The sequence below is a fragment of the Uloborus diversus genome, chromosome 2 (assembly GCF_026930045.1).
Source record: "Uloborus diversus isolate 005 chromosome 2, Udiv.v.3.1, whole genome shotgun sequence".
NCBI lineage: Eukaryota > Metazoa > Arthropoda > Arachnida > Araneae > Uloboridae > Uloborus > Uloborus diversus.
Window position 1 is genome coordinate 13,746,036 of NC_072732.1, and position 14,929 is coordinate 13,760,964.

General features: G+C 34.4%; 1 protein-coding gene across 1 annotated transcript in view; it reads right to left on the minus strand.

The window, feature by feature from the left end:
- Nucleotides 1-14,929, minus strand: part of LOC129217740 (regulator of G-protein signaling 7-like) — a gene marked incomplete in the record, with an annotated part of 284,423 nt that overhangs the window by 76,387 nt on the left and 193,107 nt on the right. The window contains 1 exon segment of the mRNA XM_054852079.1: nt 14,095-14,146. Coding sequence (XP_054708054.1) covers nt 14,095-14,146 — 52 coding nt within the window.

The following is a 14,929-nucleotide window of genomic DNA, read 5'->3' on the forward strand; positions in this document are numbered from 1 at the left end:
TTTTGATTTTATAGCCTTTTGAAATTTGGCGATTTTGCATTTTTTATCATTTTTGAGACAAACTGAGATGATGTTGTTTATTTTAAAAAATTGCTTCTTGGTAACTAATGCTATAATCTTTTTGAAAATTTTTACACAAAATATAAAGAATTTGAACATGTTGATACAAAATATCTTAATAGTTTTATTTTACGTAAGAAATTTTTAAAAAATTAGAAAAGTGAAAATTTTAATTTTTTTTGTCAAAAAAAGGTGCTGGCAACATATATTATGTAAAAATTTTCAAAAACTTTTTATCTTTAGTTGTTGAGAAATAATTTCTTTTGCAAACAGCTGCAGTTTATTCTGAGAAAACTGTAAATGACAACTAACGCAAAATCTCCAAACTTTGAAGGGTCATAAAATAAATTTTTTTTTGGGTGAGATGAAATACTTTAGGATGTTACTTAGGACTATGAAAAGTAGAAGTATACAAAGTTTCATTAAAATCTGAGATGGTGGGTGTTGGGGTGTGATTGAACTGACGTGGAATGACCCTTATTCCAAAAATATTTCCGTGCACCAGTAACTGAAAAATACCATTTCTATTCTTCTTTTTATGTATCTCATACTCTAGCACAAATCAAATGCTCAAAGAGAAAATTTTCATAAAATTCTTACTTAGATGTCCTTCGAGTCGAAACGAATGGATCTATCCACCTTTCTCATTCAAAAACCACATCCGGCAATCCATCAACACATTTATCTTCTTCTAAAAAACTCCCTCTTACTTGTTCCAAGAGTGCAGGAAATTTATTTCTGACCAGATTCGGTAAATCTTTATTATGCGCCAGAAGTTATCAATTATGGATCGACTTCGTGGGGATGGATGACAAGCGAGGCATTCTTCCAGAAGCAAAAATCCACTGAGGATTTTATTAGTCGATTTTAAGAAAAAGTTGTCTTCGGAGGTTCAGAAGACGGAATACATAGGCAACTTGTGATTCCAATAGAGGAATGCTCAAGACAAATTGATTCTGGACTTCAAGCGATTCCTTAAAAGAAGTGAAATTGAAAAAAAAAATCTACCGCAAGTATTTTTTTGGAACAAGTTTCCGAAGCACGATATTAAAGTTTTTACTCCTTTTCAGTTTAGAAAGTTAGAATTTTGTACAGATAAAAACGAGCCTACTTTTTGAAATGCGAGAGGTTTCAAAAAGTAAGATAACAAGTCCATGCAGCATAAAAATTTATTCATAAAGTAAAATTTTTTGAATCGTAAAGAGGCAAAGGTACAGATTACTTCTCTGCGTAGTCACAATACACATCAAGACATTCGTTCCAGCGGTACAGCAAACCATAGAAACCGGCAGTAGAGAAGTCATTGTCAAGAATGTAAAACCACATCAAGGGGGATAGCTTACTGAACCCGCAGTAAAGGTTCTGAACTGCTGACCCCCCAAGTGCTTCTTTGAAAGGTCCAAAGAAATGGAAATCACTTGATGTGAGGTCGGGACAGAAAGAAAGGTGCTTTAATAACTCCCAGCGCGAAAAGCTGATCGCACTTATTTTTCCAATGGCGGACCATGTTTCCGACAGCGCAGCCATCCTCTGACTGATATTTTGTCTTGAAGTGGACACTCAGCTGCCTCTACCGGTACCGTTTTGGAAACTCTGATCAGTGATCACCTTCGTCATCTTGATCGACATTTTTATTCATACAGAGAATCTGCACACCCGTCAGAACTCTTGTTACCTAACTTTTTGAAACACCTTATGCATAATGTTACAAATTCTGTAAATAGTAATTATTGTAGTAACGTAACCTGTAAATAGTTTCCCGTACTGAATATACAACCCCTATACATTCGGCCGAAGTCAACACCGTAAACTCAACGGTTACACACGTATTTACTTCCAAATACGAAAACAACACAGCGAAATGCCTCGCAATAAACAGAGCTAATACACTCTCAGTACAAATTCTCCCGCGTGATAAAAAGTTAGTTTCGATTGAGAATTTGTACTGAGAGTGTATTAGCTCTGTTTATTGCGAGGCATTTCGCTGTGTTGTTTTCGTATTTGGAAGTAAATACGTGTGTAACCGTTGAGTTTACGGTGTTGACTTCGGCCGAATGTAAAGGGGCTGTATATTCATTACGGGAAACTATTTACAGGTTACGTTACTACAATAATTACTATTTACAGAATTTGTAACAATAAGATTTGAAATATCATAATAATACAGAATATGGGCGGAATTTTTAAATAGTTAACCAAATTCTTTTTCTACTTGGTAGACAAAATACTGTGGCAAAGGGTATCTTATAGACGAGCATTCAAGTTTGTAGGTGTAAAATTAAATGAGTTATCATGTATTCAATGTACCGGACATGTATTTTCGAAAAAACATTTCATTTAAGAAAACGATGAAATGTCAAACTTTATTGTAAAATGTCAAAAAATAAGAAAGCACAATATATTCACTTGAAATAACTAAAAGATTATACGTTAAAAAAAATACACAGAAAAAACTCGCGAAAGGCGCCAATCCCAAAACGAGAAACTCTTGCATAAATACTAATAAGCAGAATGTAAAGAGTCAACAAACCTACAAAAAAATACACTCAGGAACATCGAAAATAGCGTCCCAAGAAAGAAGAAAGGTACAATTGTGAAATTTTCCATATAAGAAGAGTGACATCTGATATGCAATTGATTTGGTGTCAATGTGCATGACCGTTTACCCTACAGTATCGGTGACATCAGGGAAAAAGGTGCTATATAAACGAGTGCACAATTTAAGATTTATAAATGTTACGATTACATCCGGATTTTCGGAGAACCTTAATGAGTGAAGGATGCCAGGTAGACGAGTTAAAACACGTTTCTCACAGTGAAGCCAGTTTGAGAGAGGTTCGATCATCGGCATGAAAATTGCAGGCTGGTCGACAAGCCGTGTTGCTGCCTAGGTGAACCCTTCGGAGTGTTCCGTTAGGAAATGTTGGAGGCAGTGGACACTAGATGGTACATACGTGCAAAAAACGGGTCTGGGGCGACCGGGAAGACCGCGAGAAGAGAGGATGGGAGGATCGTTCGGCAAGCGCTCGTGGATCCCATAGTGACTCGTTTCACCATACAAGCAGACATAGGGGTAGCAGTTGTTCCCCGAACCATTTCTAAACGTCTTGCGGCATTAAACTGCCGTCCAAGCGCCCTTTTCGTGTACTCCCTTTAACACCAAAACATGGCAACTCCGTCTGCAATGGTGCGAAGTCAGAGCGATGGGGGATGTCTCTGATTGGTGCTCAGTGATGATTCCTGATTCGTTTTGGGGTCAGGTGGTATCCTTGCACGGATGTGGAAGTGCCCCGTAAAAAGGTACCAGTCCACCCATTCTATCGCACGACACACTACTTGCACAGCGGGCAAAGTGGTTTGGCTATAGCCTATGATAGCCGGTTCACTCTAGTTGTAATACGGGAGACCTTAACGGGCCAGCGTTATGTTAATGACATTTTGCAACCACATCTAGGACTGTTCCTAAATGGCCCTCCAGGGGCAGATTTTCCAGCAAGATAATGCTCGCCCGCATACAGCTAGAGTTGCTCAAGAATTCTTACGTCCTTTTCAGACTCTTCCATCGCCAGCCCGCTCCGCCGACTTAACCCCCTATAGAGCATGGATGGTATCAGCTAAAACGCCAGATGCCGCCGTGCTACTCTATGCAAGATTTTGAAGTGACTGTTCGAAATTTGGGAGCCCATCTGCCTCAGAACAACATCAGGCGTTAATTTAGCTCAATGTCGGACCGTATTGCGTCATGCATTGCAACAAAAAGGGGTCCAACGCGCTATTAAAGTAGCACTGTATTTATTTTATTTCTCAGCCTGTATTTGTTTAATTGTCTAGATTTTGGGCTCAAGTGTATCTCTATCTGTATTATTCCGTACATTAAATTTTAATTCAATCCAATGCTTCCTTCTTGGGGCGCTATTTTCAATGTTCCTGAGTGTATCAAGTAATTTAATCAGTTATTTAACGATTAGCAGTAGTTCAAAGCTCATGTCTGGTATAATAAGTCTGAAAGGGTTAAGAGAAGAGAGCAAAAGTTAATAGAGTTAGAAATCATAATATAACCTAGGAAACGTATAAGAAATTTAGCAGCCTGATTGCAAATACACGGAAAGAATGCCTAAGCAACATCCTGTGAAAAATACTAGCAAGTAATATTTTAGCCACTACATGGCTCCTGAAAATATTTAAATGATGACGAATGAAACGTGTGATCTTTACTAATAATAAAGCTGAAAATCTGTGTCTCTGGATATCCGTATGTCTGTTACGCGCGTAGCGCCTTGACCATCAGGCCGATTTTCATGAAAGTTGACACAGAATTAGTTCGTATTATTCCAATTTTAAGAACATTTTACCGAGCAAATCATCATACCGTGGACGAATAAATTACCAAATTGTCATAACGTGGAACGGTAACATGACTGACCAAATAAACACAGCAAATTGACGAGAAATTCACCATCCATTATTTGTAAATAAACAGGCGAAAAAAATTACCTTTTCATTTTTCTACTACGGGCAAAGCCGGGCGGGTACCACTAGTAAGTCATAAAACGCTTCGTTTCATATTTCGATGAATACGGGTCATTCTAATGTTCAATTATTTTCTTTTTTGGACAATTTTTCCTACGATTTCCCTCCAAAAAGTTAGATTTCGTATTTTTTCATTTTTTTTTTCCACTTCAAACTTTTAATGTACCATTGCGTCTTATTTTGACTGTTTTTACAATTCGAAGTATGCAACTAGGATTAACAGTTGCAAAAATAGAAAATACTCTATGTATCGTCTAAAATGATTGAATCAGATCGGTAAAGAGACTAGAACAGACATTCTTTGCGAAATAAACTCCTAGGGGAATCGAAAGTAACAACAGCTCATCAAAGGAATCTTCAGTTTCTCTCATTAAAACAACTCAAAGCTATTCAACAATCGGTCTACACCGACAGCTATTGTTAAACATAGCAATACACTTGATTTTTATTAGGGATTTAAAATCTATTAAATGGAAAGGCATCGGGAGGGTTTAAATAGAGGGAACTTTCTTACGCATTAAACTTAATCGGTGGAGCTTAGTGCGTCGTCCTCTTCGTTAATTTAATAATTATTCTTTAAAATGGCATTCACTAAATGTTACTTCTATGTGTAACTTAATCGCTCGCAGTGCTCAGCGTTTATTTTTATTAATTTATTATCTTCTGCACTGCTTTGTGTTTCTTTTTCATTATTAAATTAAATTATCATCTAGGATAGGTTTTTCTTTTGAAATGGCAACGCTATAAAATTGAGCTGGACCGTTTTGATGTTATGTGAATGTTATTTTTTTTTCAGTCATTGTCAGAGGATAATATTGAACATATAATTCATGATATATGTAGTTAAAAAATAATGATGCATTTTTACATAAAAATTGAAGAATTTTATTTTATTGAATAAAGAAAAGAAGAATATTATTTTTAAATTCCAAAGAAGAGAAATGGAAGGAACGGAAATACCAACGGGATTTTTGGTTTACCCTACTTTTCACCGAAGCTTACAATTTCCCTCGCCCTTAAATATATCGAAAGTTAAAGTTGAAACTGAAAAACAGGAGGAGGGGGGAGGAGGAAATTTCGTGTGGGTGGAAAATAGGAGATACCTGATTTTTAAAACTTTTTTCGTCGAAACCGATGTGTAGAGTGTCAAAAAAGAGAATATTTTCAAACCTCAAACGATGTTTTTGATACGTACAGTGGCTCCCAAAAGTGTTCGTACACCTACGACTTTCAATAAAATAGGCCATTATCCATTGGTTAGAATTAATATTTCGGAATAGGTATTTTAATATAAGATCTATGATCTATTTTTAATAAAACTACATAAAATTTTTTAATAAAACATTAAAACATAATTTTAAAAAAATCAAAAACCAAAAATTGCCGGAAATTTTATCTCACAAAAGTCTTTGTACACTTTGAAAAAAATGTCAAAAATTTAGTAAACAATCTAACTTTTTACAAAGTTATTATTTAGTAGAATATCATGCAGTATCAACAACAGCTTTTAAACGTCTGGGAATAGATTTCATTGTTTTTTCTTTTTGCAATTTCTGAGTAAGTGTTCAGCCGCACTTCGAGTCTTACTGTTTCTAGTTCACTTTTCGTTTCAATGGTGTATTTTCGTAATCTAGCTACCAGATATCTCCAAATATGTTCCATTAAGTTTAAATCTAGCGATTGAGGAGATATTTCTAAGCTTAAGGACAATTTTTGAGACACCAAACGCAAACGTGTGCTTCTTATCGTTATCTCGATAAAGAACAAAGTTGTTTCCGATTACCAAATTTTGGGCTAGTTTAAAACTGCTTTTTAAAATATTTAAATGAACAGCATGATTAATTATTTCATCAAAAAATTCCAAATTTCCAAGTCCTGATGCTGTAATGCATCCTCACACTAAAACACCTTCACCGTCCTGATTAACTGATCCAACTAAGTTCTTCAGATTAAATTCCTCATTTTTTCTTCTATTTACAATTATACAACAATTTAACCCAAAATGTTGAATTTATTTTCATCTATAAGAAAGATGTTGTTCCAAGACGTTTTGAGCTTATTTATCATTGATATTACGATGGAAAGCATAAGCTTAGTGTTTTTCGCACGAACAAGAAAATTTCTGTAGGAAGAGGTCCCATTTAATCCAGCTAATCAGAGAACTTGGCGAACAATTTAGGTGAAAATTAAACGTAAAATGTTTCATTCAATTCTGCAGAAACTTTTTCAGCACTCAAATGTGTATTTTTCATAATTTTTTTAACTGTAAACCTCTGATCATGCATTGTTAACTTTGCCAATTGACCTTTTCTTACTCTGTTTTCGATCTGATTCTTGTCTTTAAAGCATTTTATCAAGCACTTCTCTATAGAATGGTATAAATTAACTAATTTAGAGACATTTCAAACCAATTTACGGCTACTGTGAGGGAAAAAAAAATCAAATTTCGAATCGTGTTTGTTGTTTTCTACGCATACCTGCCATTTTAAAATAATAAACAGAATATTAGGGAATAAATACGCAAAAAATTAAAGCCAAATGACTTTACAGTGTCATTACAAGGCAAAAGTAATCAAAAAACCACATATGATAATTTTCATCACGAATTCATTCGGAAATATTTCAGTGTACGATGACTTTTGTGGCGTATTTTTTCTCTTTCTCTTCGTTTTTTGACAAATTTCAAAATTAAAATCTGGCAATATTTTGAAAATAACTACTGGGTTTTATTCAGAATGGTATAGGAATAATGTGAAAAAAAATTAGACTTCATATTCGAATTCAGTTTTGCGTTATTTGGTTTTATTACAAAATTTCAAGGTGTACGAACACTTTTGGGAGCCACTGTATAATCCCTCTAATGCGGACACTAACAGAACAATTTTTTTTTGTCCGCAATAGAGAGGTGTCCGCAGGACAGGGGTTTAGTAATGTTATTTGCATTGGAACTGGGGAATTAAAAATTGTCCTCATAAGAGGGGTGTCCGCCTTTGAGGGGTGTCCGTTAAGAGGGGTTTCACTGTACTTTACTTCTAGGTACTGAAAGATGTGCTTTTGTGTTTTTTAAGGAATTTTTCCTAACGTCAAGAAATGCTTTGAGTTTTTAATTTTGTTTTTAATTATCATTATTATTATTATTATTATTATTATTATTATTATTATTATTATCATTATTATTATTATTACTATCATTGTATTTTATTTATTTATTTATGAATTCACCATTGTTTTTGATCTTCAGATAATATTTCTAAATTTAGGCGATGTTTTAAGTTTTCAGGTTTTATTTTTAGGTGTGGTACGATGCTATTGTTTAAGATTTTTGACACTAGAAAAAAAAAAGAATCGTGTGACAAATTGCAAAAAAGAAAAAAGAAAAAAAAAACCTTAAGTTCTCATAAATAACTGAATTGCAAGACGGTTCAACTGAACGAAATACGCAGCTCATTGATTCCGTAAATACGAACCAGGATTAATTTGAAAAGAATATTTGTTTATTCACCCACTTTGAAAAATACTCTATGCAAATTTGGCGTCAACTTTGTGAAGTTCTTGAGCTTAGTTAAAGTAAAAAAAAAAAACTCTTAACAAATTACTTTCACTTATTTACCTCTTGTTTACATTTCTCAAACATCTGCTAAATATTTGACATTCATTTAATGGGATTAAAATCTGACAGCTGAGTAAATAATTACAAGAAAAGCTTTAAATTGAGAAGTTAATTTAAAAAAGGCAGTTTTTTAAAGCATTTGAAAACTCGACTTCGATGTAATCCATAAGGGGTCTAAGGACCTTTAAACTTCAAAATTTTCGATTTTCTGGAAAAAATATATGTTATGCACAGTTTAATTCTGAACAATTTGATACCTTATTTATTACTATACGCAAAAAACTTTTCGAGTTATTGTAAAAATGCCTAAACTTTCCCCATAGAGATTTATGTTAACAGTAGCTGTTTAAGCCTCTTTTTCTCAGGTGCCGGTTTCTTCGGTTTTCTCGTTTTGCGCGCATGATCTCTCAGAAAGTTTCTTATATATGTCCGTAAAACTTTTAATGTATGTTTATCTGGTTTATATTTATGACCTGAACCTAAATTTATTTATTTTTTTAAAATTATTTATTTATTTTTTTGAAATTTGGTAAGTTAATATCGAAAATTTCCAAAACTTTGGGTAAAAAAATGTTTATTTTTAAATATTAACTTTAATTTTTTAGTTGAAATTTAGGTTCAGATCGTTAAGATATATCAGACAAACATGCATGAAAAGTTTTACGGAGATATATTAAAAACCTTCTGAAATATCATGCGCGCAAAACGAGAAAACCGAAGAAATCGGCACCTGAGAAAAGTTAACATAAATCTCTACGGGGAAAGTTTACGCATTTTTACAATAACTCGAAAAGTTTTTGGCGTATGGTAATAAATAAGATATCAAATTGTTCAGAATAAAATTATGCATAACATATATTTTTTCCAGAAAATCGGAAATTCTGAAGATTAAAGGTCCTTAGACCCCTTTTTTAAAGACTTTAAAGAAGATCCTTTGAATTAAAATACTCAATTTTCCGGCAGAAACACAAAAAATTCTTCCGATCATTAAAGGTTCAGAACAGTAACAACAAAATATGGGTTTGGAATGAAATTAACAAACGGAAAAACTGTAGTCTTTGGATGACATAACCAGATTGCTTGTATATTGCATGAACACGTAACAGGGTGCGTTATAAAATTAATGAGCATGCTTTTTTTTTTTTTTTTGAGCAATCACGATTGTTCTCACTTGACGGTTTTGATGTGCTATGATTTATTTTCCCGCCAGCACCCTCTGCAGCACCACCGTCAACCGGCTCCTCACGATGCTGCTCCTCTAGCGAAAACCGGCTCCAGGTTGCATCCATATTCTACACACACACGCATACATACACAACTTCACACACATACACCTACACATACATACACAAACACATACACACACAAACACATACACACACAAACACATACACACCTACACACACATACACACAACTACACTGTTAAAAATTTTCCGGAAAATTTACGGTAATTGTTACTGGCATCCATGTTGCCAGTAACTATTACCGTAAAAATCAAATGTTACTGTAAAATTTTATGGTTTCCCCGGTAGGCCACAGCAACCAGTTGGCGCTGGGATCGCTTATTTCTCCGGTATAAATTACCGTAAAAATCAGCGCTGCGTCGGCGATGCAATTTTGCAGTAACAATTACCAGAAAATCTTCCTGAATTTTTAACAGTGTACCCACACATTCATGCCTGCACACAGACACAAACACATATGCCTACACAATTATTTTTTTTTTTTTTCTGAAGTGACTGTTCATCGCATCTGGCTCCAACTGGCGGGAAAAAGTAGTGTGGGGTCTGCCCTTCCAATAACGACCGAGCCCAGTTCGCTCCTATCATCCAGAGCTTCAAGAACTTGTTCCGCGCGAAATCTGTTCTTTTTTTCCTTTGTAACACGAGCTTGAATAATATCTACAGACTCCCAATGTTTTCCTTTAAGCTCTTTCTTCAAGCGGAGACACACACAAAAAATCACAAGGAACCAGATCGGGACTTTAACGGAGGTTTGAGAACCACAGTTGCTTTGCTCTTGACCACAATTTTGTACCTCAGAGTCAGACTGACGTTCGTCCAAAAATTGCGATTTCCTGTTTATTAGTGAATTGCATGCGTCCATTCCGCATCGAGCCATGTGAACGTCATTCTTTAAAAAGAAAATCCTTTTCAATACTTTACCAGGATTAAAAGAGCCCGCGCCCCATCCTTTACATGCGCCAAAAAAACGTTTTCCCTCTGTCTTGTAAAATTATCGTAATCTGACTTACGTCCTTCTGACTCTGAGGTACTGAGTTTTGGCTTGTTTTTGAACGAGCTTCGCACAGACCTTCCACATTTTCAAATCTTCGGTTACTATCCCATGTTCCACAAACATTAAAATGTTCATAGGGATTTGTCGGATGCTTAAACGACGGTCCTCTTTTAAACTATCGCGCTCACGCCTCTCGTCGTGGTCAATTCTGACCGTTGTTGCACGTTCAGAACACGGTGACTTCTTTCCGGCCCTAATTGCAAGACTTGTACCATTTCTCGACTTAAGTTCTTGACAAGCAGTCATCTTTGAAGGTCTGTTGAAGAATTTAGCACGTTTGCGTATCATTCTTCTCGTGCAAGATGCAAAGTTTGCCAAGCGTATAGTTGCTCGAGTGATTCCGCAATCAAAACCGTGTTACAAAGAAGAAAAAAACAGCTTTCGCGTTGAACGTTTTTCTAAAGCTCTGTCTGGTAAAAGGTGTCCCAAAATTAACGCAAGATTTGAATTTGCCGCCATTTTTGCAATAAATGATTGGCAACCCTGAAAAAAGAACAATTTGACAGCTGAGAGTTTAGGGTAATCAAAAATGGAGCGTTATACGATACAATAACGCGCTTTCATTATTGAACAATTGTTTCAAAAATAATGAAAGTTGAGGCTGGTCAAGCAGTTACTGTTATTCGCGCTCGGTATCGCAACACGGTAATGCACGGGTGGTTGTGGGCTTGTTGACATAGACCTTTGAATTCAAATAACCCCATAAGAAGAAATTTAAAATTGTTGAATCACACGATCTAGGGTGCCAATTCTGATCACCGAAATGAGAGAGTACGCGACCAGGAAATGCCTTATGCAGTAACTGAAATGTTTCACTCTCTCTAGCTGTATGGAACAATAACACCCCATTTTTACTAACCCTGAACTCTCAACTGTCAAATTGTTCTTTTTTTATGGCTGCTAATAATTTATGGAAAAAATGGTGGCAAATTCAAATCTTGCGTTAATTTTGGGACACCCTTTAGAAGCGAATTGAGCTCTGTCGCCATTGGAAGGGCAAACCCATTGAGAAGCGATAAAATGGAGGGAGTGAAGACTTTCATTCATGAAACCAAGACCCCAAGCCACGTGATAGACTTTACAGCAAAGAATTAGAAGAAATCAGGTTTCTTTCGCTCGTTTCAGGCAAAACGTGTGCCAACCATTCATCGCTGTTGAGTCACGTGACTTGGAGTGTTTGGGTCAGCCTTTGCTAAGCCAATGATTGGACTTGCTCCCTCCATTTTAAGGGGGCACAGTATCTTTTGAGCATTTTTTTTTAATTTATGAATATTGTGTTTTTTTTTTTTTTTTTTTTTTTTGAAACCATAACATACTCACTCATTTTGCAACCAATAATTTATTTTCAAAATCTTAAAATATTGGCCACATTTTTTAAAAAATCAAAAAGTTTAGGGAAATTTATGTATTTTTTAAAATTTTTAAGGCTTTTTTGTTTTTGCACTTTTTTAAAAAAAGATTTTTGCTAAGCAATCACAATATTCTTCTCTAAAAATCGGTGCATTCATTTGTTTATATATGTATTGGAACATTTTCTGTGATTAATTATGTAAAAAATCTTTTTTTTTTATATTTGTTTTTAAACGTATAACATGCTCTAAACATTTAAATAGTTAATAAAATGCTTATCCAATGCACAGTATTGTCAAATATGTTATCCCAATTGCAAAAAGGATTACTTTAAAGCTGTATCTTTAATAGAAAAAAATCCTTAGGGATTCTAATGACATGAAAACACAAGAAAACGATCACCGAGAAAAAGCAATTTAAAATTTCTCTTTTGCATAAGAACACATAGCGAGCATGACCTAAAACTACTCATAACTTTTTAAGTATTTGAACTAAACCGATGAAACTTTTTCCCTGTGTTGGAAATAATTTGTAGTTTTGAAAAAAGCAATAAAATATTTTTTGATCGTTTGATCATTTTTGAGGTACTGTGCTCTAAGGGAAAATCCCAAATTTTTCTTGCCAGTTGGAGCACTCTGAGATGAACAGTCACGTTAGAAAAAAAAAAATATGGTCATTACATTCATAACGCACTCTGCACAGTCAGCTTTAATCTTTATTGTGTTGCAGTTAATTATATAATTTGTACCTAATATCAAACATAAATACCTGGCTAAAAAAACTACTAAGAACGGCAATATTTAAATTTTATAATATAGATTCAACCACTATCGAGTGTAAAAGCATTTTAAAAACTAGAATAATTTATAGTATTCTAAAAATTTACCGGTGGGCTTGAAAATAAGAAATAAATAAATGAAGTAAATCTGAGATTCATTTACTTAAATAAATAAATGAATCCCAGAAGTTGTAAAAATAAACTGACGGGCAATTCAGTGTCTACAGTTGGAATGATTGCCTCCGGTGAACTTGAAGGAATATTGCTTACCAAGTAAAACAATAAATACACAAATAAATAAATGAATAAAATTCCGGGATACCTACGTCGGTCACAAACGTGGTTTCGGTCGTGGATACTGCCCGGTAAGCAGTAATGATGTGAATGATTTGACACTGAATTGCAATTAAATAAATGTATTTTGATTTCAAGTTTTAGTACAGTAGAACTCCAATTATGTGAACTCCAATTATCCGATTCGCTGATTAACCGAATCACTTTCAGAATGGGTCTGTTTCCTTCAGTCAAAAGTATTACTTTTAGTCACTGAAATTGATAAAAAAAGCAAAAAAAAAAAAAAAAAACATGGACCCAGAAAATACTTTCATCATCCCAACGGTTATTTTTTAATTAATTTTTTTTAATGTCCGATTTTTCAAACAAGGCGTGGTCTTGATGACGTGACTAATGATGCTCTTTGGCTTATCTTTCTACTGCGATTCCACGTTATGATATTCAAGAAGCGAATTAAAATTGTGCACTTTACGCTTGCTAACAACCATATCGTTGCCAATACACGTGAGTAAACATGCGAATTAAATATTTTGCTCTGTGGATGGCAACATTGTACGGCATTTCATCATTTGTGATGTCATCGGCCGAAGCGTTAAACAATGAAAGCGCAATAATTAAAGTAATATTTTTTTAAATATATAACTCAAACAAATTATTTTAAAAAGGGTCAGATCCTATGTTTTTAAGCATGCTCTTTTAGAAAAAAAATATACTTTTAAAATTTTGGAAACGACCCCATTAGAGTGAAAAAATTAGAGCGATTGCGCTTATTGCCGATTCGCAAAATAATGGTTCTATCGGTACTCTGCGAAGCTAGTCAAACAGCTTACTTTGACCGAAACGTTCAGCAAGCAGTGACTTTCATTTACAGTATGAAATGTACATAGTACATCACGTACTAATGTACAGTCTTTGTAAGTACCTTTGCATGAAAAACGTTGCCTTTCTATTTGATTAACTAAAAGCTATTTTTCTTTTAAAAATAGTTTCTTTCTCTCATTCTCAACATAAAATACAGTAATTAAAATAGACCTCTTTTTCGGAAAAATTCAATTACCCGAATTTACAATTATCTGAATAGTGTCCAGTCCCAATTGATTCGGATGATTGGAGTTCGACTGTAATAAATTTCTGAATACTTTTTAATTTAGAATTGTTTTTAAAAATCTCACCATAATCCGTATTTTCTGGCTCCCAGCAATTGGACGGCCAAAAATAAGGAGTCTGAAACACATAAAAATGGAAATTTTATTCAAAAAATAGCTTGCTATATTACTTAAAAGAACAAATAAAATTCTTGAGGAGGTTTACAGGAGAAACCAATTAATAGTTAGTATTTGTATAATATAAGACTTCATAACAATTTCAAATGATGGAGCAGAAAAGGCAAAATAACTAAATTAAAAATCATTAAATTTTAAATAAAACACAAATCGTGTCTTTGAAAGAAACATTCGGCAGCCAGACAGCTCTTATTAGCTAATATCATATAATTAAAATATATAAATCAGTTATAATACTTTTTTCCCTCAAAATTATATATGTTTTAGTACAATACTAGTGATACCCGCACGGCTTTGCCCGTAATAGAAAAATCAAAAGATCTTTTGGTTCGCCTGTATATTTACAAATAATGTATGGTGAATTTTCTCGCCAGTTGGCTTGTACCCATGTTACGGTTCCACGTCATGATAATTTCGTATCTCGTCAACTGGCTTGTGCCCATGTTACGGTTCCACGTTATGATAATTTCATAATTTTCTCGTCCATCTTATATTTTTTTTCTTAAAATTGGAATAGAAAAAGAACCACACCGAATTTTCAAAAAATCGCTTCGAGGTGCACACCCCCATGCTACATACTAACTTAGTGCCAAGTTTCATGAAAATCGGCCGAACGGTTTAGGCGCTATGCGCGTCACAAACATCCTACAGACATCCAGACATCCTCCGGACAGAGAGACTTTCAGCTTTATTATTAGTAAAGATTTAACTTTGTGCATATATA